The following is an 18,575-nucleotide window of genomic DNA, read 5'->3' on the forward strand; positions in this document are numbered from 1 at the left end:
TTTCTGTCTGTGTGTGAGTGTGTTTCTGTCTGTGTGTGAGTGTGTTTCTGTCTGTGTGTGAGTGTGTTTCTGTCTGTGTGTGAGTGTGTTTCTGTCTGTATGTGAGTGTGTTTCTGTCTGTGTGTGAGTGTGTTTCTGTCTGTGTGTGAGTGTGTTTCTCTCTGTGTGTGAGTGTGTTCTGTCTGTATGTGAGTGTGTTTCTGTCTCTGTGTGAGTGTGTTTCTGTCTGTGTGTGAGTGTGTTTCTGTCTGTATGTGTGAGTGTGTTTCTGTCTGTGTGTGAGTGTGTTTCTGTCTGTATGTGTGAGTGTGTTTCTGTCTGTGTGTGAGTGTGTTTCTGTCTGTATGTGTGAGTGTGTTTCTGTCTGTGTGTGAGTGTGTTTCTGTGGTATGTGTGAGTGGTTTTCTGTCTGTGTGTGAGTGTGTTTCGGTCTGTGTGGTGAGTGTGTTTCTGTCTGGGTGTTGAGTGGTGGTTTCTGTCTAGTGTGTGAGTGTGTTTCTGTCTGTGTGTGAGGTGGTTTCTGTCTGTGTGTGAGTGTGTTTCCTGTCTGTGTGTGTACATGAAAGTGTTCTTGAGTCATTTTGGTTGTCTCACGTATGTCAGCTTTGGCTGTGCCAGATTGTACAGTGCTGTATCCCAGGCGGACTGAACAACCATGAATGCAGAGGAAGCTGGCGCTGCTGGTTGGCATCAGTGCCTTAGCCATCCTCTGAATGCTGAAGTGGAGCATGTGATAACCCTGATTAACGGAGAAAAAGCCTCAGTAACAGTTTGCACTGCAGCCACGGCAACAGACGCCCACAGGACACCATCACCCCCATCCCATTCTCCAGGCACCTCATGGTATCTGCCTTTAAGGACCACAGACTGGGCGGGGCCATCAGGGTGATCAGCATCATCTGCAGGCAGGAGCTGCAGCCGCTCTACTGTGTCCTATGCGCTAACGCTAAGGCTGATGCTAACGTTGATGCTAAGGCTGATGGGGCTCCGGGTCAGTGCACATCTTTCCAGGCAAAAGTTCACCAGCACAGCGATGACTTCGGCTTTCCTTTTGTGACTTCAGACGTGTTGTGCCTGAGTCCAGCGTTGCAGCAAGCCACACGTGTCAGCATAACAGCTAACCCATACGCCTTTCACAATTTGACATTTTTATCGATCCAAAACCAGGAGGTCAAGGAATCGTTTAAGTACAACTTTACTGTATGCATATCTAACCTTTTTGGGGTGTACAATAATGCCCTCCAATTTGCACAAACCATGGAGGTGTACAAGCTTATAGGGGTTCAGAGGGTTGTCATCTACAACACCAGCTGTGGACCAGACGTTGAGAAAATTCTCAAGTACTACAGTAAAGAGGGTATGCTGGAGGTTGTGCCTTGGCCAATAGACAAGTTCCTTAAGCCATCTACTGGGTGGAGTTATGACTTACACCATGGGGACATTCATTATTATGGACAGCTGACCACTCTGAATGAATGCATATACAGATACATGTACCAGTCAAAGTACCTTCTGATGAATGACATTGATGAGATCATTATGCCTTACAAGCATGCCAACCTGGAGAACTTAATGGGCATTTTACAGCAGCAGCGTCCCAACGCAGGGGTCTTCAAGATCGAGAACCACATTTTCCCCAAAACGCAGTTCGATGACAGCGGCCGATTTCGCCTGCCTCGGTGGAGGAGTGTGCCTGGTGTGAACATCCTGGAGCACGTCTACCGAGAGCCGGACAGGAAGCACGTTTTTAACCCCACAAAGGTGCTCATCAACCCCCGGAGCGTGGAGCAGACTTCAGTACACACCACACTGAAGCAGTTCGGACTCGTCTTTAACGTCCCGTTCGATGTATGCCGCATCATCCATGTCAGGGTGCCACTGCAAGGACAACTCTCCAAAGACCAGCTGTTCGTCGACAAGAAACTCTGGGAATTTGAGAAGCTTTTGATTCCCAGTATCGATCGCGCACTGAATGAATCAGGTGTGTTGTGAAATACTGATGCTTCCTACGGTGACAAAGCCGTTTGGTAACGCTGTATATCTTTTTGTTTTGCCTCACATGCAGCAAAAAAAAAAAGCACAAAAAGAAAAACCTTTGTAACAGTACCGAAGCGTGACTAATTTAATGGAGGCCCAACACATTATTTTCTTTCTACAGGTACACAACGTTACGCATTACGGTGCTAAACTTATGCTACAGTGATACAAACGGTGTCTCTAATCACTTCGCACCACAATAATTAGGTGTTTATAATACTCAGTTTCATTTTCCAAATCAAGTCATCACTTACTATAAAACAAAGAAAATGTGGTTCAAAGATCACACACACACACACACACACACACACTCACAGACAGAGCTGCCTCACACACACACCATGGACACATGGGCCTCACACACACGCCACTTCATGTGACAAGGAGAATGAAGTCCAATGACTGTAAATGAAACATAGTGAGGATTAAATGTGTGATTGTCTGTATTCTAATGATTAGTATTTGTGGTGGTATAACTGTTGACTAAGTGGTAGTGTAGTGTCTCTATCATGTCCAATCCTTTCTTCAGAGTGTGAAATGACACATATACACAAGCACGCACGCACAGATGCACACACACACACGCACACTGTAACAATGTGATTGTGTGAAGGTGATTGAATCATACAGATGTGAAGGATGTAAAGGAGTTTTGTATTTGTAAATAAATCTTTGACTTCACCTCAATGGACCTGCAGTCATTTACACACGTTTCCTCCTGTGCCTTCCCCTCCACCCCTCCACCACCCCGGCCTACCCCACCCCCCTCTGTACATGACACACACATTTGTCCTGTTTGTTAACTGACGTGCTCTACATAACTTCCGTCTAAATCCTGTTCCTTGTGTCTTATCTCAAGTGTCATTTGAAAATGATATGGAGATGCCAACCAGTCTGCCTGTGTTTGTTTTTTAATTTGTTTTGATTGTTTGTTTTTTAATACTACACATGGATCATGATAAACAACCTCACATTTCAGCTTTTGTTGTGTTGATCCTCAACCAGGATTTGAATTTGAATTTGGTCACACATACACACACACACACACACACACACACACACACACACACGAGCGTACACCTTTAGATGAGAGTGTCCACGTTTCCACAGGCCTGACCTGCGTTGTGTGTCTGTAAACGTTTCGTGCTCAAACTGTGGCTAGCCCACCAAGGAGATGCCACACACACACACACACACCCACACACACACACACGGTTCAGTAAAGGGGTTGATGAAAACCTAAACACTTGCTTGTGTCTCACTGTAGTAGGCGTACTTAACCCTGTGTCACACCGCTCTTTTAACATAGTGGTTTTTTTTTTTGGTTGATTGTTTTATCGAGAGACAGAGAGAGTGCGGTTACGTGTGTGTTTGTGTGTGTGTGTGAGAGAGAAAGAGAGTGTGAGTGAGTGACTTTTTTGTCACAAAAAATTGTGTTATTGGTTTTGATTACAGTTATTGGTTTTGATTACACAGGGAAACAAAAAGATGTTAAAGGCTCTACTGTACATGTTGGTGTGCTTGTGTTAACAAACATAATCTAAAGGTTAGTTACACTCCCTCCATGCAGTTCCGCCCTGCTTTCATGTTAAGTGCTCTCTTATCGTGTCAAACCCTTTTGCACTGGAAAGAATCATCTGGTTTGGCTTGATAGGGCAAGTTCTTCAGGGCCTTTAGGCATTAGAGAACTGGGAGATTACAACACCCTCCGATCCAGGAAAGGAGATTTCTTTGCCGTCTCTGAGGTGAGTTCCCTCATCAGGTATGCAAAGAGCTTTGGGAGTCGAGAGAAGCACTGTGTAACCATAAAGTCATGATTAACGCTGAAATGAAATCTACTCATACTGTGATAGGATGAAATTACACGCATGTTTTTGTTACGCTGCCACTCTTTTTTTCTGATGTCGGAACTTGCCGTCTCTGTTCTGACGTGGAAGGGTAGGAGCTTGAGGGAGAGACAAGAAATATATTATTTGCACAGATCCAGTGGGCAACGGATCATGGCCGGACCTAGGGGATTGTATAAAGAAGAGGAGAAAATCCTATGTGAGCCGGTTCAATGGCACTTCTCATCAACCAAAAATAATTTTCATTAATAATATAACACTTGATGAGAAATTACGATACCTAACCAAACTGAATACTTTCAGGATGAATTAATGTCCATATATTGTGTATCGTGTGTGTAAAAATGCCATCATTTCACCCCTCTATCCAGCTAGCTAATATTGCTATAGCAGACTAACGTTAGCTTTAGACTGCCTTAGGAGACCATTTTATGAGGTAACACTAGCCTAGTTTACTACTGGAGTGTTTCTGGTATGGTGCCTGGTTAGCTGTATCAATATCTTCCCTGCTTAATTTCGTGATGTACAGTATATATTTAATTTTATCATTTTATTATGTAGTCTTGAACGTTGTGCTATAGTGCCAAGCATAGGCAGGTTAGGAATTCCATAAACAGTTACTGTCCTGTTGGCAAACCAATAGATCTCTTATGGAGACAAAAACTACAGAGTAGTTTTATGAGGTTATGACATTTAAAAAAAAAATTGTGAAACTTACCAAAAATCCCACATTGAAAAAGACTGACAAGGAAAACATTGTCATTGAAAAAGCAAAGAACCTTTAAAAACATCTTTTCAGTACACAAGTTAATACAGTTGCTTCCATACCAATGTTCTATTTGTCAGTGTAGTTTATTTTCATTTTTATAAATACCGATTTTGTTTTGTTTTTTACAGTCGAACCCACTCGTGGAGAGCCATGCTGAGGAAGACACACCCGCATCCCACCCCCAATCCCTTGACTCCCTGCCTTTTTCTAGCCCGAGACCCAATCCCAATTTTTATTTGTTAATATGGATGCCAAAATGGTTCCGTAACCGTCATGCACAGGTGAGATAAGCAGTGTGGAACGGGCCTTAGAGAGTCATAAACAATCATATCAGTGCTCTCTTTGAGCAGGCACTCTTAATTACCTTGAGTCAACTGTCAGACTCTGTAGATGATTTGCTGAATAATTGTTAAAACAGTCACTGGCAAACAGGAAGTACCATGAAAACAAAATCTAACTGTTAAACTCCTAAAAAGAGAGAGTAGGAAGGATGAAAGAAAATGGCTTCAAGTACCAATTGTGAGATCTGAAATAATGTAATGACATGACACATGAATAAACAGTTCATGAATACAATAAATGTTATCTTAAATGTTACAAGTGTCAGTCAAACTGAATGTACTATACAACCAAAATGAAGTACAAATGTAAATGATAGCAAGTTAATACATAGGTTGGATGCCAATGAGACCAAATTCTCTTAAATGACCAAATAAATGCATGAGATAAAAAATAACATAACCTGAGATGAATAACCAATCCTGAAATGAATGGGTGAGAGAAATGGTGAAGGAGAGACAGACAGAATGAAACAATAAGAGTGCAGAGGAGGAGAGGCCACCATCTACCCTTGATGTCCCAACATGCCTGGGCATCTGGGTATGCCCAGGCAGAGGTTACAATGGGCTAATAAATTACACAGCTAGTGGCAGTTAGTCTAACTGTGACCTGGCTCTGGGGTGCCTAATAGCAACCAATGCATGGGGGTTGCTGTGAACACAAACAGTCCAGGTTGAAAAGCTGTGGTCTGACAGCTACATTCTGACCCCCTGGCGAAAGACTGTGAATGATTAAATCCAGAATATGGACATTCTAGGAGGGAGATCTGCCTTACAGTGACATTATGCACCTTCAAATAACTGCTTCAAAATCATTTTGGTGGTACACTGACTTGTAATATGGAGAATGACATCTTATCTATCCCTTTGGGGTACAGGGTGAGAGACAATGAGTAATGGCTGAACGTGAGCAGTATTTCAGCAAAATTAAGATGTGTTAATCCTGTTCAGATTGTAGATGCTGTATCCCAGCGGACTGAACAAACATGATGCAGAGGAAGCAGGCGCTGCTGGTTGGCATCGGTGCCTTGACCGTCCTCCTGATGCTGAAGTGGGAGCACACGATAACCCTAGAGAACCTCATGAGCAGCAAACAACCTTCAGCTGAGCCTGAACTGTCCAAAGACACCATCACCCCCATCCCAGGCTCCAGGCACCTCATGGTATCTGCCTTTAAGGACCACAGACTGGGCGGGGCAATCAGGGTGATCAGCATCATCTGCAGGCAGGAGCTGCAGCCGCTCTACTGTGTCCTATGTGCTAACGCTAACTTTAAGGCTGATGCTAGTGCCAAGGCTAATGCTAATGTTGATGCTAAGGCTGATGGGGCTTTGGGTCAGTGCACATCTTTACGGGCAAAAGTTCACTTGCACAGAGATGGCTTTGGCTTCGGCATCGGCTTTGGCTTTCCTTTTGTGACTTCAGACGTGTTGTGCATGAGTCCAATGTTACAGCAAGCCACACATGTCAGCATAACAGCTAACCTATATACCCGTTTGACATTTTTATCAATCCAAAACCAGGAGGTCAAGGAATTGTTTAGGTACAACTTTACTGTATGCATATCTAACCTTTTTGGGGAGTACAATAATGCCCTCCAATTTGCACAAACCATGGAGGTGTACAAGCTTATAGGGGTTCAGAGGGTTGTCATCTACAACACCAGCTGTGGATCAGACGTTGAGAAAATTCTCAAGTACTACAGTAAAGAGGGTATGCTGGAGATTGTGCCTTGGCCAATAGACAAGTTCCTAACGCCCTCTACTGGGTGGAGTTATGACTTACACCATGGGGACATTCATTATTATGGACAGCTGTCCACTCTGAACGAATGCATGTACAGATACATGTACCAGTCAAAGTACCTCCTGCTGAATGATATTGATGAGATCATTATGCCTTACAAGCATGCCAACCTGGAGAAGTTAATGGGCACTTTACAGCAGCAGCATCCCAACGCAGGGGTCTTCAAGATCGAGAACCACATCTTCCCCAAAACACAGTTCGATGACAGCGGCCGATTTCGCCTGCCTCGGTGGAGGAGTGTGCCTGGTGTGAACATCCTGGAGCATGTCTACCGAGAGCCGGACAGGAAGCACATGTTTAACCCCACCAAGCTGCTCATCAACCCCCGGAGCGTGTTGCAGACTTCAGTACACTTCACGCTGAAGCAGTTCGGACTCGTCTTTAATGTCCCGTTCGATGTATGCCGCATCATCCATGTCAGGGTGCCACTGCAAGGACAACTCTCCAAAGACCAGCTGTTTGTCGACAAGAAACTCTGGGAATTTGAGGAGCTTTTGATCCCCAGTATCGATTGTGCACTGAATGAATCAGGTGTGTTGTGAAATACTGATTTATAAATAAAGGAGGAGATGCTGATGGAGAGAAAAGACATATAAGAAAATGTTTTGCCATGGCACATCCCATAATAATGTTGTCTGTGGGCAGAGGGAGACGACAGTGGAAGTGCTGGCTGAATTCCTGCATTGATGTGTTCAAGCACCTGCCTTCATGTAACGTGCTCTCTTACCTTCTCTACACAGAGACACACCACTGCATCCTTTTGTACTGTGTTTTTCTATTAAAAAATTAAATAAAAACAAAGGATCATCTGGTTTTGCTTGTTAAGAAAAGTTCTTCAGAGCTATTAGGCATTAGGAACTGGGAGAGTCCAACGCCCTACGAACCAGGAAAGGAGATTTCTTTGCCGTCTCTGAGGTGAGTTCCGTCATCAGGTATGCAAAGAGCTTTGGGCGTCGAGAGAAGCATTGTGTAATCATAAGTCATGATTAACTCTAAGTTTAACTGCTCATACTGTGATACGATTGAAAATACAATTTTTTTAGTTTAAGGGGATGTTCAAACAAAATGTCTCGATAACCAGACGATTAGAATGATAAATATCTCTGTGTGGTCTTATTATGAATAATTTCCTGTAATGTTCATACCTGAATGTATGAGGCAAAGACCTTTCAAGCGTACCAATATCTCAACTCCAAATAGCCTGTATTTCGAGATTGATTTTTATCCCTGAACCCATTTGCAAATGTTTGCCACGTAATTTACGGGTACATAAATGTGATAAACCTGTGGTGGCTCAAAATGCTTGAAAAGTTTAAACGAAGCCTACAATAAAACAGTTCTCCAGGGATGAAACCCCCCAATTGATTTTTCTTTGCACACAAAACTAAAATAAACGACAGAATGTCAGTTTTGATTTGCCCACAGATGAGGAAACGGACTTAACCCCTGATACTGGCACACACACACACACACACACACACTCATTTACACTCACAAACACACATCCATTTGGCTTTAATGGCTCGGGCTGATGGACGTGTTAACACTTCAGGACACACACACACCACACACAAACACACACTTTTATGGCATTTGGTCATTGAAAGTATTTAACATCAGCAAGTTGATTTATATATTTTGCACAATTTAAAATCCATGATTGTAATTCCTAATGATGTATGTTAAATGGTTAATACATTAGAATGCCTCTGGGAAGAGACAGAAAGTAGAAAGCAATCCAACCACAACACCAGGAAGGGTCTTAACACCTCTTCAACGCACAACCCTCATTCTTGGTGAACCAGCTATCAGTCATGTAGATGGTTGTACTGTTCTTTGTAAACTTTGACAAAAAACAGCCTTTCAAATATAGTGTCCAAGCATACAGAGATGACTGCTTTTGGAAGACATCATGTAATCATCTCTTTTCCATCAGTTCAAAAATCAGATATCACAGTGAATATTTCTCATTTCAATCAGGCACACATCTGCGTGAGGTGTGCATGCTCTGCGCTGGTGTTCCTGACACGCATTCACCCCTGGTCCTCAAAGCTGCTGCAACCTCTCCTATTCATTCTCCAGTTCACCCTTTGCATCCTCATGATAAACCAATACAATTTCCTTAGCAACACAGCATCTTTAAGAAGGCAGAGGGCCCGTTCGGTAATCCATCCCTGCACGCACACAGTATTGTATATCTTTCTGCTGACGGTCTTTTACTTTGACATCATACTCGTCTCGTGGGATAGGGAACAACTGTTACGTTAGTAACGCACATATCTAGTAAGCCTCTATTAAATTATGCTTTTCCTCGCACCCTCGAAAACAATGACTACGTTTTTTCGCTGTCTCACACTGTGATAAATACGTTTAAGTGACCTATGTTTAAATTCTATGAAACTCTGTTAGTTCGTTGAAACGGAAAATGTAATTATTATTCATTTAATAATATGTGACCGTTAGCACACCATTCATTTATAACTCCGTTGGTTGCTAACGTTAGCACTTATTAGCCAGCTGTGATGTAATCTGTTGTTGCTCTGATTCTTGGTGTAATGAATCTAATAGTAACTTGCTGTGTTTAGTTAGGATACCTTCTAAGTATTTTACGTTTCTTGTGTATTGTAGCGTAGCTCGGATTCCGCTACACGGACTGGTGTTGTTGATTATGCCGCGGTGTATTGTGGGACTACTACACCGCAGCTGTTAGCTTAGCCACAGTGCTATCTGTTGTAGTATGTCCCCATTGTTTGTGGTGTGTGGTTGATGTAGAATTGTTCCTGTTCTGTATTGATGTGTTTTGTATATATGACTGAAGTGTCAACCGTGTTTATGTGTTATGATGTTGTGAATATAATCCTGTGTATTTAGTGTTAATCTTTGTACGAGTATGAATGAGTGTCGAGAACCAGTAAAAGTTCTAAAACGCATTCAACGTCTCAAGCCCATTCTTATCTTCGCCACATTGGTGTCAGAAGTGGGATTGACGGAGACTCAGAATGTACACGCCATGGGGAGCACCTGGAGGTGCCACCGGACGGCGAACTACGCAAGGACCACTCTGCCAGGCTACGGGATGGAGGAGTCACCGCTGGACGCACCACCACGACGCCTCTTCGAGGGAACAGACGGCGCCAGCGCCTGCGGCAGAGAGCGACACGAAGGGGGACGACATCGCCTTGCCCGCCGTGGACCAGCTGCCCGCCCTGGAGCCGCTATATCCGGGACAGCTGCAGGATCGACTGCTCCCGATGCCCACCCTGGACGCTGGACCCATTTACAACCCGCCCCGGCGAGCGACCATGAAGCTGCCGAAGTACCATGGAGAGGGACTGCTGGAGACCTACTTCATCCAGGTGCAGCTGGCGGCTAATTTCAACGGCTGGTCGAGCGAAGAGACCGGCGTGCAAGTCGCACTCGCCCTGGAGGGAAAGGCGCTGCAAGCGCTGATGGACTGGAGCACGCCAGCTGGCCGGCGATCAGACACGCGTTGCAGCGCCGTTTCGGACAGCGGGTGTTCACCGACGACGCACGGAAGAAGCTGGCCAACCGCTTCAGGAAGGAAGGAGAGAGCCTCGGGGCCTTCGCCGCTGACCTGAGGTTCTACACACGGAGAGGATATTCCACCTTTGCGGATGCTGAGCAGGAGGAGCTCACACTGCAGGCGTTTGTGCGAGGTCTGCGCCCAGAACGGCTCCGAGAGCACATTCGCCTGAACTTTCCCCACTCCCTGGCTACGGCGCTGGACGAAGCAGAGCGAGTGGAACATGTCCTCTGCGTCTCAAGACATCAGATACGACAGGCGGACGTGACTGGGGAGATCGACAAGGACGAAGTGGTGACACGACAGGCAGTGGCGACCGACGCACGTCGATACCCCAGGCGGAGCCCCGGACAACAGAGGAGGCGAGACGACGGCCGCTACCGATGCAGAGAACCTGGGCATGTGGCACGCCAATGCTTGGCGCCGGCACCACGGATCGCACCTCAGCAGCCGGCGTTAAACTGATAGAGGGTGGCCTAATGGGAGGATCGCCACCCTCGTCTATCACCATAGCCCCCTCCCCTGATCAACAGAGACTGGGACGTATTGGCCAAGCACATGGACTGTATGTGGACTGCGACATTGAGTCGTGCGGGCGTTGGTAGACACAGGGTCCACCATTTCCATCATCCGACCGGGTGTTCTACCCAACACCGACCAGCCAACACCACCGGGCTGGGTAGCCACAAAGACACGCATCGCGACAGTAACTGGAGAACAAGCGTCAATGAGAGGAAGAAAAGCCCTGACAGTCTCCATTGCTGGCCGCACTGTCCAACATTGGTTCTGGCTGGCCAATATCCAAGATAAGAGCATCATTGGCTTGGATCTATTGACTCTGTGGGGGGCTACAGTGAACATAAAAGACTCTCAGCTTCACATAGGCAGAGTGACTGCGCGCCGTTGGAGAAGAGTCAACGACAAGAAGCGCTGCAGCAGTCAGTGCCGGGCCGGCAGCTAGAAGCTCATCAGCTGTCAGGCAACCGAAGGCTGGCAGTCCTCGACAAGGTCCGCTCCACCAACAGCACGCCCCTCCCAGCCCGGGCCAGTCTCCGCCCACCGCCACAGCAGAGCCAGGCTCCGGAAGAACAACATCACGCCGGAAGCAAAACAACGCAGGGCCGAGCAGCTTCAACACTACGACACCACAGCCATCCGAGGAAACCAGGCAAGCAGTCCAAGACCTGTGTGCTCGTAGTGAAGAAGGGCTGCTGCCTGCCCAAAAGCTCCGACTACGGCAACTGCTGCAGGGATTTATTGACATTTTCGCTGCACGAGACGAAGAGTGTGTTGGCACGAGATTAGTGCAACACGACATCAACACGGGTAATGCTCACCCAATTCGCCTTCGTCCCCGGCGGTTGCCCCTAGCCAAACGGGAGGCAGCAGAGCAGCAGATTGCGGAGATGGCGGCAGCAGGGGTCATCGAGCCCAGCAATAGTCCATGGACGGCGCCGGCGGTCCTGGTAAGAAAAAAAGATCAGTCATGGCGGTTCTGTGTGGATTACCGACGACTGAACGATGTCACACGAAAGGACTCGTACCCCTTACCACGGATCGACGACGCCCTCGACGACATTGCTGGGTCGAGATTGTTCAGCTCGCTGGACCTACGGAGCGGGTATTGGCAAGTACACCTGACGGCAGAGGCCCGCGCCAAGACGGCGTTTTCCATCGGGCAAGGGCTATGGCAATTCCGAGTCTTGCCATTCGGACTATGCAACGGGCCCGCCACCTTCGAGTGCTTAATGGAGAGAGTGCTCGCTGGTGTGCCACGGAGTCGCTGTGTGGTGTTCCTTGACGACTTGCTAAGCCATGCTGCGGACTTTGAGGGGGCTATGGCTAACCTGCAAGAAGTGTTCGAGGCCATCCGAACAGCAGGACTCCGATTACACCCACGGAAATGCCATCTGCTGCGGAGACAAACAGCCTTCCTCGGACACATCGTCAGCGAGGCCGGCGTGTCTACTGATCCGGGCAAAGTCGCCGCCGTGAGAGACTGGCCAACCCCCCACAACGTCGCTGAGCTACGGAGCTTCCTGGGGCTGGCATCCTACTACAGGCGCTTCGTCAAGGGCTACATAGCTACCCCGCTGCATCGACTGACGCAGAAAGCGCAGCCCTTCGACTGGAGCGCGGACTGCGCCAACTCATTCAACAGGCTGCGGGCAGCGCTGGTGGAGGCACCAGTGTTAGCATTCCCCGACCCCACTCGCTCCTTCATCCTCGACACCGATGCCAGCGATGTGGGTGTTGGGGCAGTGCTATCGCAAAAAGGTGAGCACGGAGAGCAGGTAGAGGAATTACTGCGTCACGAGAAGAGAACTGCTGGCGTTGGTCCTGGGGATAAAGAATTTTCGGACTTGTCTCTATGGAAAAAAATTCCTCCTACGCACAGACCATGCCGCCCTCACCTGGCTGTTGAACTTCCGTGAACCAGAGGGGCGACGACCGTGTGTGACGACGGAGTGCCGGCAGTGTGAGCGTCACGAGAAGAAGAGCACGGCGACGGCTGAGACAACACACGACCAGCATCCGAGAGAGGCAGATGTCCGCACAGCCAACACCGCGGACGCAGCGCCAGCCACAGACAACGAGTGGGAGGTCTTCGACAGACAACAGCTGCAGCAGATGCAAGAGCAAGACCCTGTCCTCAACAGGCTCCGTTCTTGGGTGGGAGAGGGGCAGCGTCCACCGTGGTCTGCTGTTTCCGCTCTGGATCCAGAGACCAAAACACTGTACTCGCAGTGGCCCAACTTCACCATCAGAGAAGGGCTGCTGTATCGCCGCTGGCAAAAACCATCTGGATAGCGCGAGACACTACAGCTGCTGGTGCCTCCCTGTGTGCGTGGCCAGGTGCTACGGATGAACCATGGCGCGGTGGGGACAGGACACTTTGGCATCTCAAAGACATTACACCGACTCCGGTCACGGTTCTACTGGCCGGGTTGCCGCCTTGACACAGAGCAATACGTGCATTGCTGTGACGCCTGCACAGCCAGGAAAGGGCCCGGGCGGCGGTCCCATGCCCCACTACAGCAATACCAGGTCGGGGCACCCATGGAACGAGTCGGCGTGGACTTCCTCGGACCTTTTCCCGTCACTGAGCGGAATAACCGCTACATCCTGGTGGCAATGGACTACCTCACCAAGTGGCCCGAGGCGTACGCCACTTCCGACCAGAGTGCCGCAACAACAGCACAGTTCCTGGTGAACGAGATGTTCTCTCGGTTCGGCGCCCCGGAGGAGCTGCACAGCGACCAGGGGAGGAACTTCGAGGCAGAGGTGTTCCAGGACGTCTGTCGGTTGCTGGGGGTAAAGAAAACACGGACTACCCCACTACACCCCCAGAGCGATGGATTAGTGGAACGCTTCAACAAGACGCTGGCGGAGCAGTTGACCATCACCGGCAATCGACAGGCGGATTGGGACCTCCACATCCCCATGGTCCTGTGGGCGTACAGGAGCGCAGTCCAGGAGAGCACCGGATGCACACCCGCTGCCTTGATGTTCGGCCACGAGCTCCGGACGCCTGTGGATCTGGCGTTCGGACCACCCCCAGAGCCAGCGGTCGAGGGCAAAGCAGGACTGAGTTACTACTACCGGCTGCGCGATCAACTCCGGAAAGCGCATGAGCTCAACCGGGAGGCGCTGCACACGGCGGGTACACGGCAGAAGCGCGCCTATGACAACCGCTCTACTGGACAAAACTTTGCCACTGGCGACCAGGTGTGGGTTTACTCCCCGCAGCGGAAAAGAGGTATGTGTCCAAAGTTGTCTAGCAAGTGGATAGGGCCATGTGTTGTATTAGATAAACTGTCGGATGTGGTGTACCGGGTGCAGCTAACAGGGCGTAGAAGAACTGTAGTCCTTCACCGTGACCGCCTAGCACCCTACCGGCCTTTAGCTCGCCTCAGTGGGGAAATAGAGACTGTGGGGGAATCGTCCACTGGGACTGTAACACCTCCGCCTGCAATGAGGACGCCATCGAACCACTCAGGGCGTACCCGCAGGGCCCCTGCTCGTCTTCAGGACTTTGTAATGCAGGCTTGGGTTCATGAGGACATGTAACCCGCCTGGAGGGGGCTATGTAGCGTAGCTCGGATTCCGCTACACGGACTGGTGTTGTTGATTATGCCGCGGTGTATTGTGGGACTACTACACCGCAGCTGTTAGCTTAGCCACAGTGCTATCTGTTGTGTATGTCCCATTGTTGTGTGTGTGGTTGATGTAGAATTGTTCCTGTTCTGTATTGATGTGTTTTGTATATATGACTGAAGTGTCAACCGTGTTTATGTGTTATAGATGTTGTGAATATAATCCTGTGTATTTAGTGTTAATCTTTGTACGAGTATGAATGAGTGTTCGAGAACCAGTAAAAAGTTCTAAAACCATTCAACGTCTCGAGCCCATTCTTATCTTCGCCACAGTATTATTGTTTCACTCATAGGTTTTCACCTGACATCAATAAAGGAGCAAGACGCTCGCTACCTGGCTCGTGAAATCAAGTTTGGCTGACTGTTGAACTGACTGTCAACACACTGGACGTGTAAAACACGTAGCAGAAACAGTACACAGCCCTAACTAAACTAAAGTTTTTTTTTTAATTGTCCCGCTGCAATCAATACGCCGACGTCAATCAAAATCTATTGTCTATAAAGGAATGCATTGCCATCAGGGGTTAAAAAAATGTATCTTCCGTTCATCGCTTCCATTCGCGCCCCACCTGTCACGTCTCTGCGCCCCACACTTTGAGAAACGCTGGTGTAGTGGGTGGTGGACATTGTCCAAGATAGTCAGCGACCTACTCAGGGTCCTTCTCTCTGCCACTGTTGTGAGGCTGTCCAGTTCGGTGCCAACAACAGCTCCTGCCCTTCTCACCAGCCTGTCTAGTCGCCAGATCACAACCACAGGTACCACAGGTAGAATTATTTGTGACATTGTAAATATGCAGTCATCATCTGTTTTATATTCCATGTCACTTACACTTTCAATATTCAAGGTTACAAGAAGACTACTGCAGCTTCAGAACCAAACTACCTGCATGGTCGACCACCCAGGCCTGGAACCTGTGTTTGAATGTGTTCTCACTACAGAATGCATTCAACATTTACAGGGCAGATTATGGGCCTTTACGTCAAAGAGGAATAGAGCAGTACGTTTATTTTTTTAAATGCATGAGTTATCAGTCATTTCTGCAATACAAATATGACTGGCGAATAAAATACAATAAATTACTCTTCCCCCTGAGTTACTTTGCTAACTGCTCATCTTACACGTGTCAATTGTTGACATGTTACACATCAAACACTAAAAGCACAGAAATCTTTTTGTATACACTTTTATTGTTAGAAAGATTGCTAGAAAGAATGCCACAGAGCTTTCAAACATAGTTATTAAATGTACTGGCTGATACATAGGTAATAAATACAAAAAAATACCAAGTATAATAAAAACATTGATTACAAAATTACACTTTGTGCCATCAGTAGCCCTACTGTAAACAAAGGAACACTTTATATATGTGTGTCACCTTTTATTCTCTAAATACAATGTAAACTTTGCTCAGCCGTCACAGGTATTTGGCGTACAGAAGCTTTGTTAGCTGGTGTTGGGGCTATCTGGGCCGGAGAATCAGGGTGGTCCTGCGTTGTGCTCCAGATACGAAGAGTGTTCCCTGATGCTCAAGGAAGGTATACGGAGTTTAGACCTGCCCTCGATTGAACCTCGACACATAGCTGGCTATAACTTCCCGCTTGTCAGGTTTCTCAAACTGGGCAGAGAGATACGCGGGTATTGGGATCTTCAGCACCTCATTCACATATGGGGCCGGGTCCTGAAAAACCTTGTGAAAGATGAGGTCCAACAGGTTATCCACGTACTCTGTAATTAAAAAAAAAAAAATCAAAAACTTTTACATTGTTTTTATTTATTGTTTATAAATATAAATATATATTGTTTTCTGTGTGCCTCTGATAAAACAGATATTCAGTATCCTTGGAGTCACAACAAATTAAAAAATTAGATGCTGTTACAACTTTAACACGGAGACACAATCAATGACACGATGAAGTAACTGAGGGTAAACAAACCTGTACTTTTGTAGTGAGGTCGCAGTGTTTTCACAGAAAGCTGCGTGCCAACTGTGCACATCTGTGGTGGGTCCGTCTGGCAGGCCATGTGATGTACCCTAGCACCCTGAACAGGTGTGCTTGCCTAAACACCAAAAGCAGCAATGTTATTCATGTTTGTACTACTGTCATGCATACAAGATGAACTAAAAGCGAATAAAACATGTGAAGAAATGTAGTAACCCATTTCACCTAATATAATTTTCACAACACAGAAGTCTAGGTAAAAATAACATTGTCATATTATGCATGCATACTATGAATTTCTAAGAAATCATTATGAAATACTATTTTTACCTTGTGCTGTACTGTACACAAAACCCTCAAATGCACCATAGTGACAAACTGCAGGTGAGTATCTAAGTTCTTGAGTATGCTCTACCCCCCCAAAAAGCTGCTAATCACGTCGTTCAGGAATAATAAGTGCCCATTTCACATATATGACCCCGTCATTGTAGTGTCGTAAGGTGTCAATAGGAGGACTAATTGCTTTGAATCATATATGCAGGCAGACTATTAACACCTCCACCCCAACACAAGCATTTTCACAAAGGAATGGATGAGAGAACTATTTCTCATAAAGACATTATATACTTCGACACAAATTGCTCTCCATAGACATCCAAACGAACTATCTACTGTATAAGTAAGCCTAGATTAAAATAGGCTAGCCTGTTCACACGAAAATTCGTTGGCCACATCTTTAGGATTGCTCCTCGTCTTCAGTCCTGCGACGGATAGATGGCACCGACCCCCCTTTCAATATCAACCTTCCAGCGAGTCCAGCGTTATATTGACCCAGGTTGATAAAACAGTCCAATTCAAAGTGGTTAGCGCACACTAACAGATATTTGCCAACTCTTGCAGGAAGATTGCCTTCATATATGAAATCAATCTATTTCAATCTTGTGTCTTCTGAAGCTGGAGTCACATGAAGGCATTTGTGCTGATCTGTGCAACCGACCACTGAGCATCTTGGTTGTCGACGTTGATTCATGCTGCTAGCTAGCTTATCCAAGTGTTTCCAAGGCTTGCAAGAATAAAATGGCGCTAGGTCACCGAACCGTCTTTAAACTGGGTGGGTCGAGTGGTGGTGGGGGGCGGTCCAAGGCCATGTAGCCAGACTCCCTACATGGGCATGCTTCAAAATCTACGTAGACGTTGGTGGTAATCCCATTTGACGCACTCAAGCATATCGTTTCTGACACCACAACACCACACCACAACAAGCCGCGTGAGTTGTTTTTTTCCAGCGTTTTTGTGTTGGGAGACATGCCAGATACCCAAATTAACGCATAGAAGCACTAAAAAAGTGGAACTTTCATAATATGGCCCCTTTAATGTACCTATTGAATGGGTCGCCTTAATCCTTATAAAAAAAATTGCCCCCCCTGAGAATTTTTTCAGGAGCCGCCACTGTAATTAGCACCGTTTGTGTCGTCGTGCTTTTATTTAATATTAATATATAACTATTTTCAAAATATTTTGTTTCCAATGATTGTTGGGGGGGAGAACTTTATGGTCCCCCCCCCGGGATCTCCGCCTATGGTTTGAGAGCGCAGAACAATATGTCTCGTCAGATGTCTCCACTCAGCTTGCACTCCCTCGGGACTCGGACGTTACAGTTGGCATTGGACCAGTACGCTGCAGCGATAGCAGTGATGAGGATAGCAGCGAGGAGGATAGCAGTGATGAGGATAGCAGCGAGGAGGATAGCAGTGATGAGGATAGCAGCGAGGAGGATAGCAGTGATGAGGATAGCAGCGAGGAGGATAGCAACCGTGGATCACTCACCTTGGCTCGGTGGTGGAATCCTCTGCCCAGTCCCTCGCCTCTCGCCGCTGTAAGTCCTCTTATTTCCACCTCAATTATGGCTCAGCCACTCTGTGCCGCCGCCACCCAACCTCACTGAATGCCTGCAGCCGTGTCTTAGTAGTTATTCCTCGAACGGCAATTAGCGGGATGTCTGGCCATGAGAGGGTAAAAGAACAGGGCAGCAGAAAGCACGGACCCCGTGCTGGGTATTGTACAGTTCATATTACAAAATAAAACATTTTATCCCCATTGTCCAAGGGCAGATAGCCCACAAAGTCACTCCCAACA

The 18,575-nt window shown here is 47.1% G+C and overlaps 2 protein-coding genes across 2 annotated transcripts; both read left to right on the forward strand.

The window, feature by feature from the left end:
- The first annotated feature begins 655 nt into the window (after positions 1–655).
- LOC116220952 lies at positions 656–2,718 on the forward strand. The gene is made up of 2 exons (XM_031569871.1): positions 656–693; positions 783–2,718. Exons 1-2 carry the CDS (start codon positions 656–658, stop codon positions 1,990–1,992), a joined length of 1,248 nt encoding a protein of 415 aa, XP_031425731.1. The 3' UTR covers positions 1,993–2,718.
- Positions 2,719–5,588: 2,870 nt separating this feature from the next.
- LOC116220953 lies at positions 5,589–7,828 on the forward strand. Its single transcript, XM_042708150.1, has one exon. It carries the CDS (start codon positions 5,978–5,980, stop codon positions 7,337–7,339), a length of 1,362 nt encoding a protein of 453 aa, XP_042564084.1. The 5' UTR covers positions 5,589–5,977; the 3' UTR covers positions 7,340–7,828.
- The last annotated feature ends 10,747 nt before the right edge of the window (positions 7,829–18,575 follow it).

Source organism: Clupea harengus, chromosome 7 (genome assembly GCF_900700415.2).
Source record: "Clupea harengus chromosome 7, Ch_v2.0.2, whole genome shotgun sequence".
Classification (NCBI taxonomy): domain Eukaryota; kingdom Metazoa; phylum Chordata; class Actinopteri; order Clupeiformes; family Clupeidae; genus Clupea; species Clupea harengus.

Coding starts and splice junctions, on each gene's coding strand:
- LOC116220953 (XM_042708150.1), top strand. CDS start 5,978: ATGATGCAGAGGAAGCAGGCGCTGCTGGTTGGCATCGGTGCCTTGACC.
- LOC116220952 (XM_031569871.1), top strand. CDS start 656: ATGAATGCAGAGGAAGCTGGCGCTGCTGGTTGGCATCA. Junction 694..782: donor GGCGCTGCTGGTTGGCATCA/GTGCCTTAGCCA, acceptor TTTGCACTGCAG/CCACGGCAACAGACGCCCAC.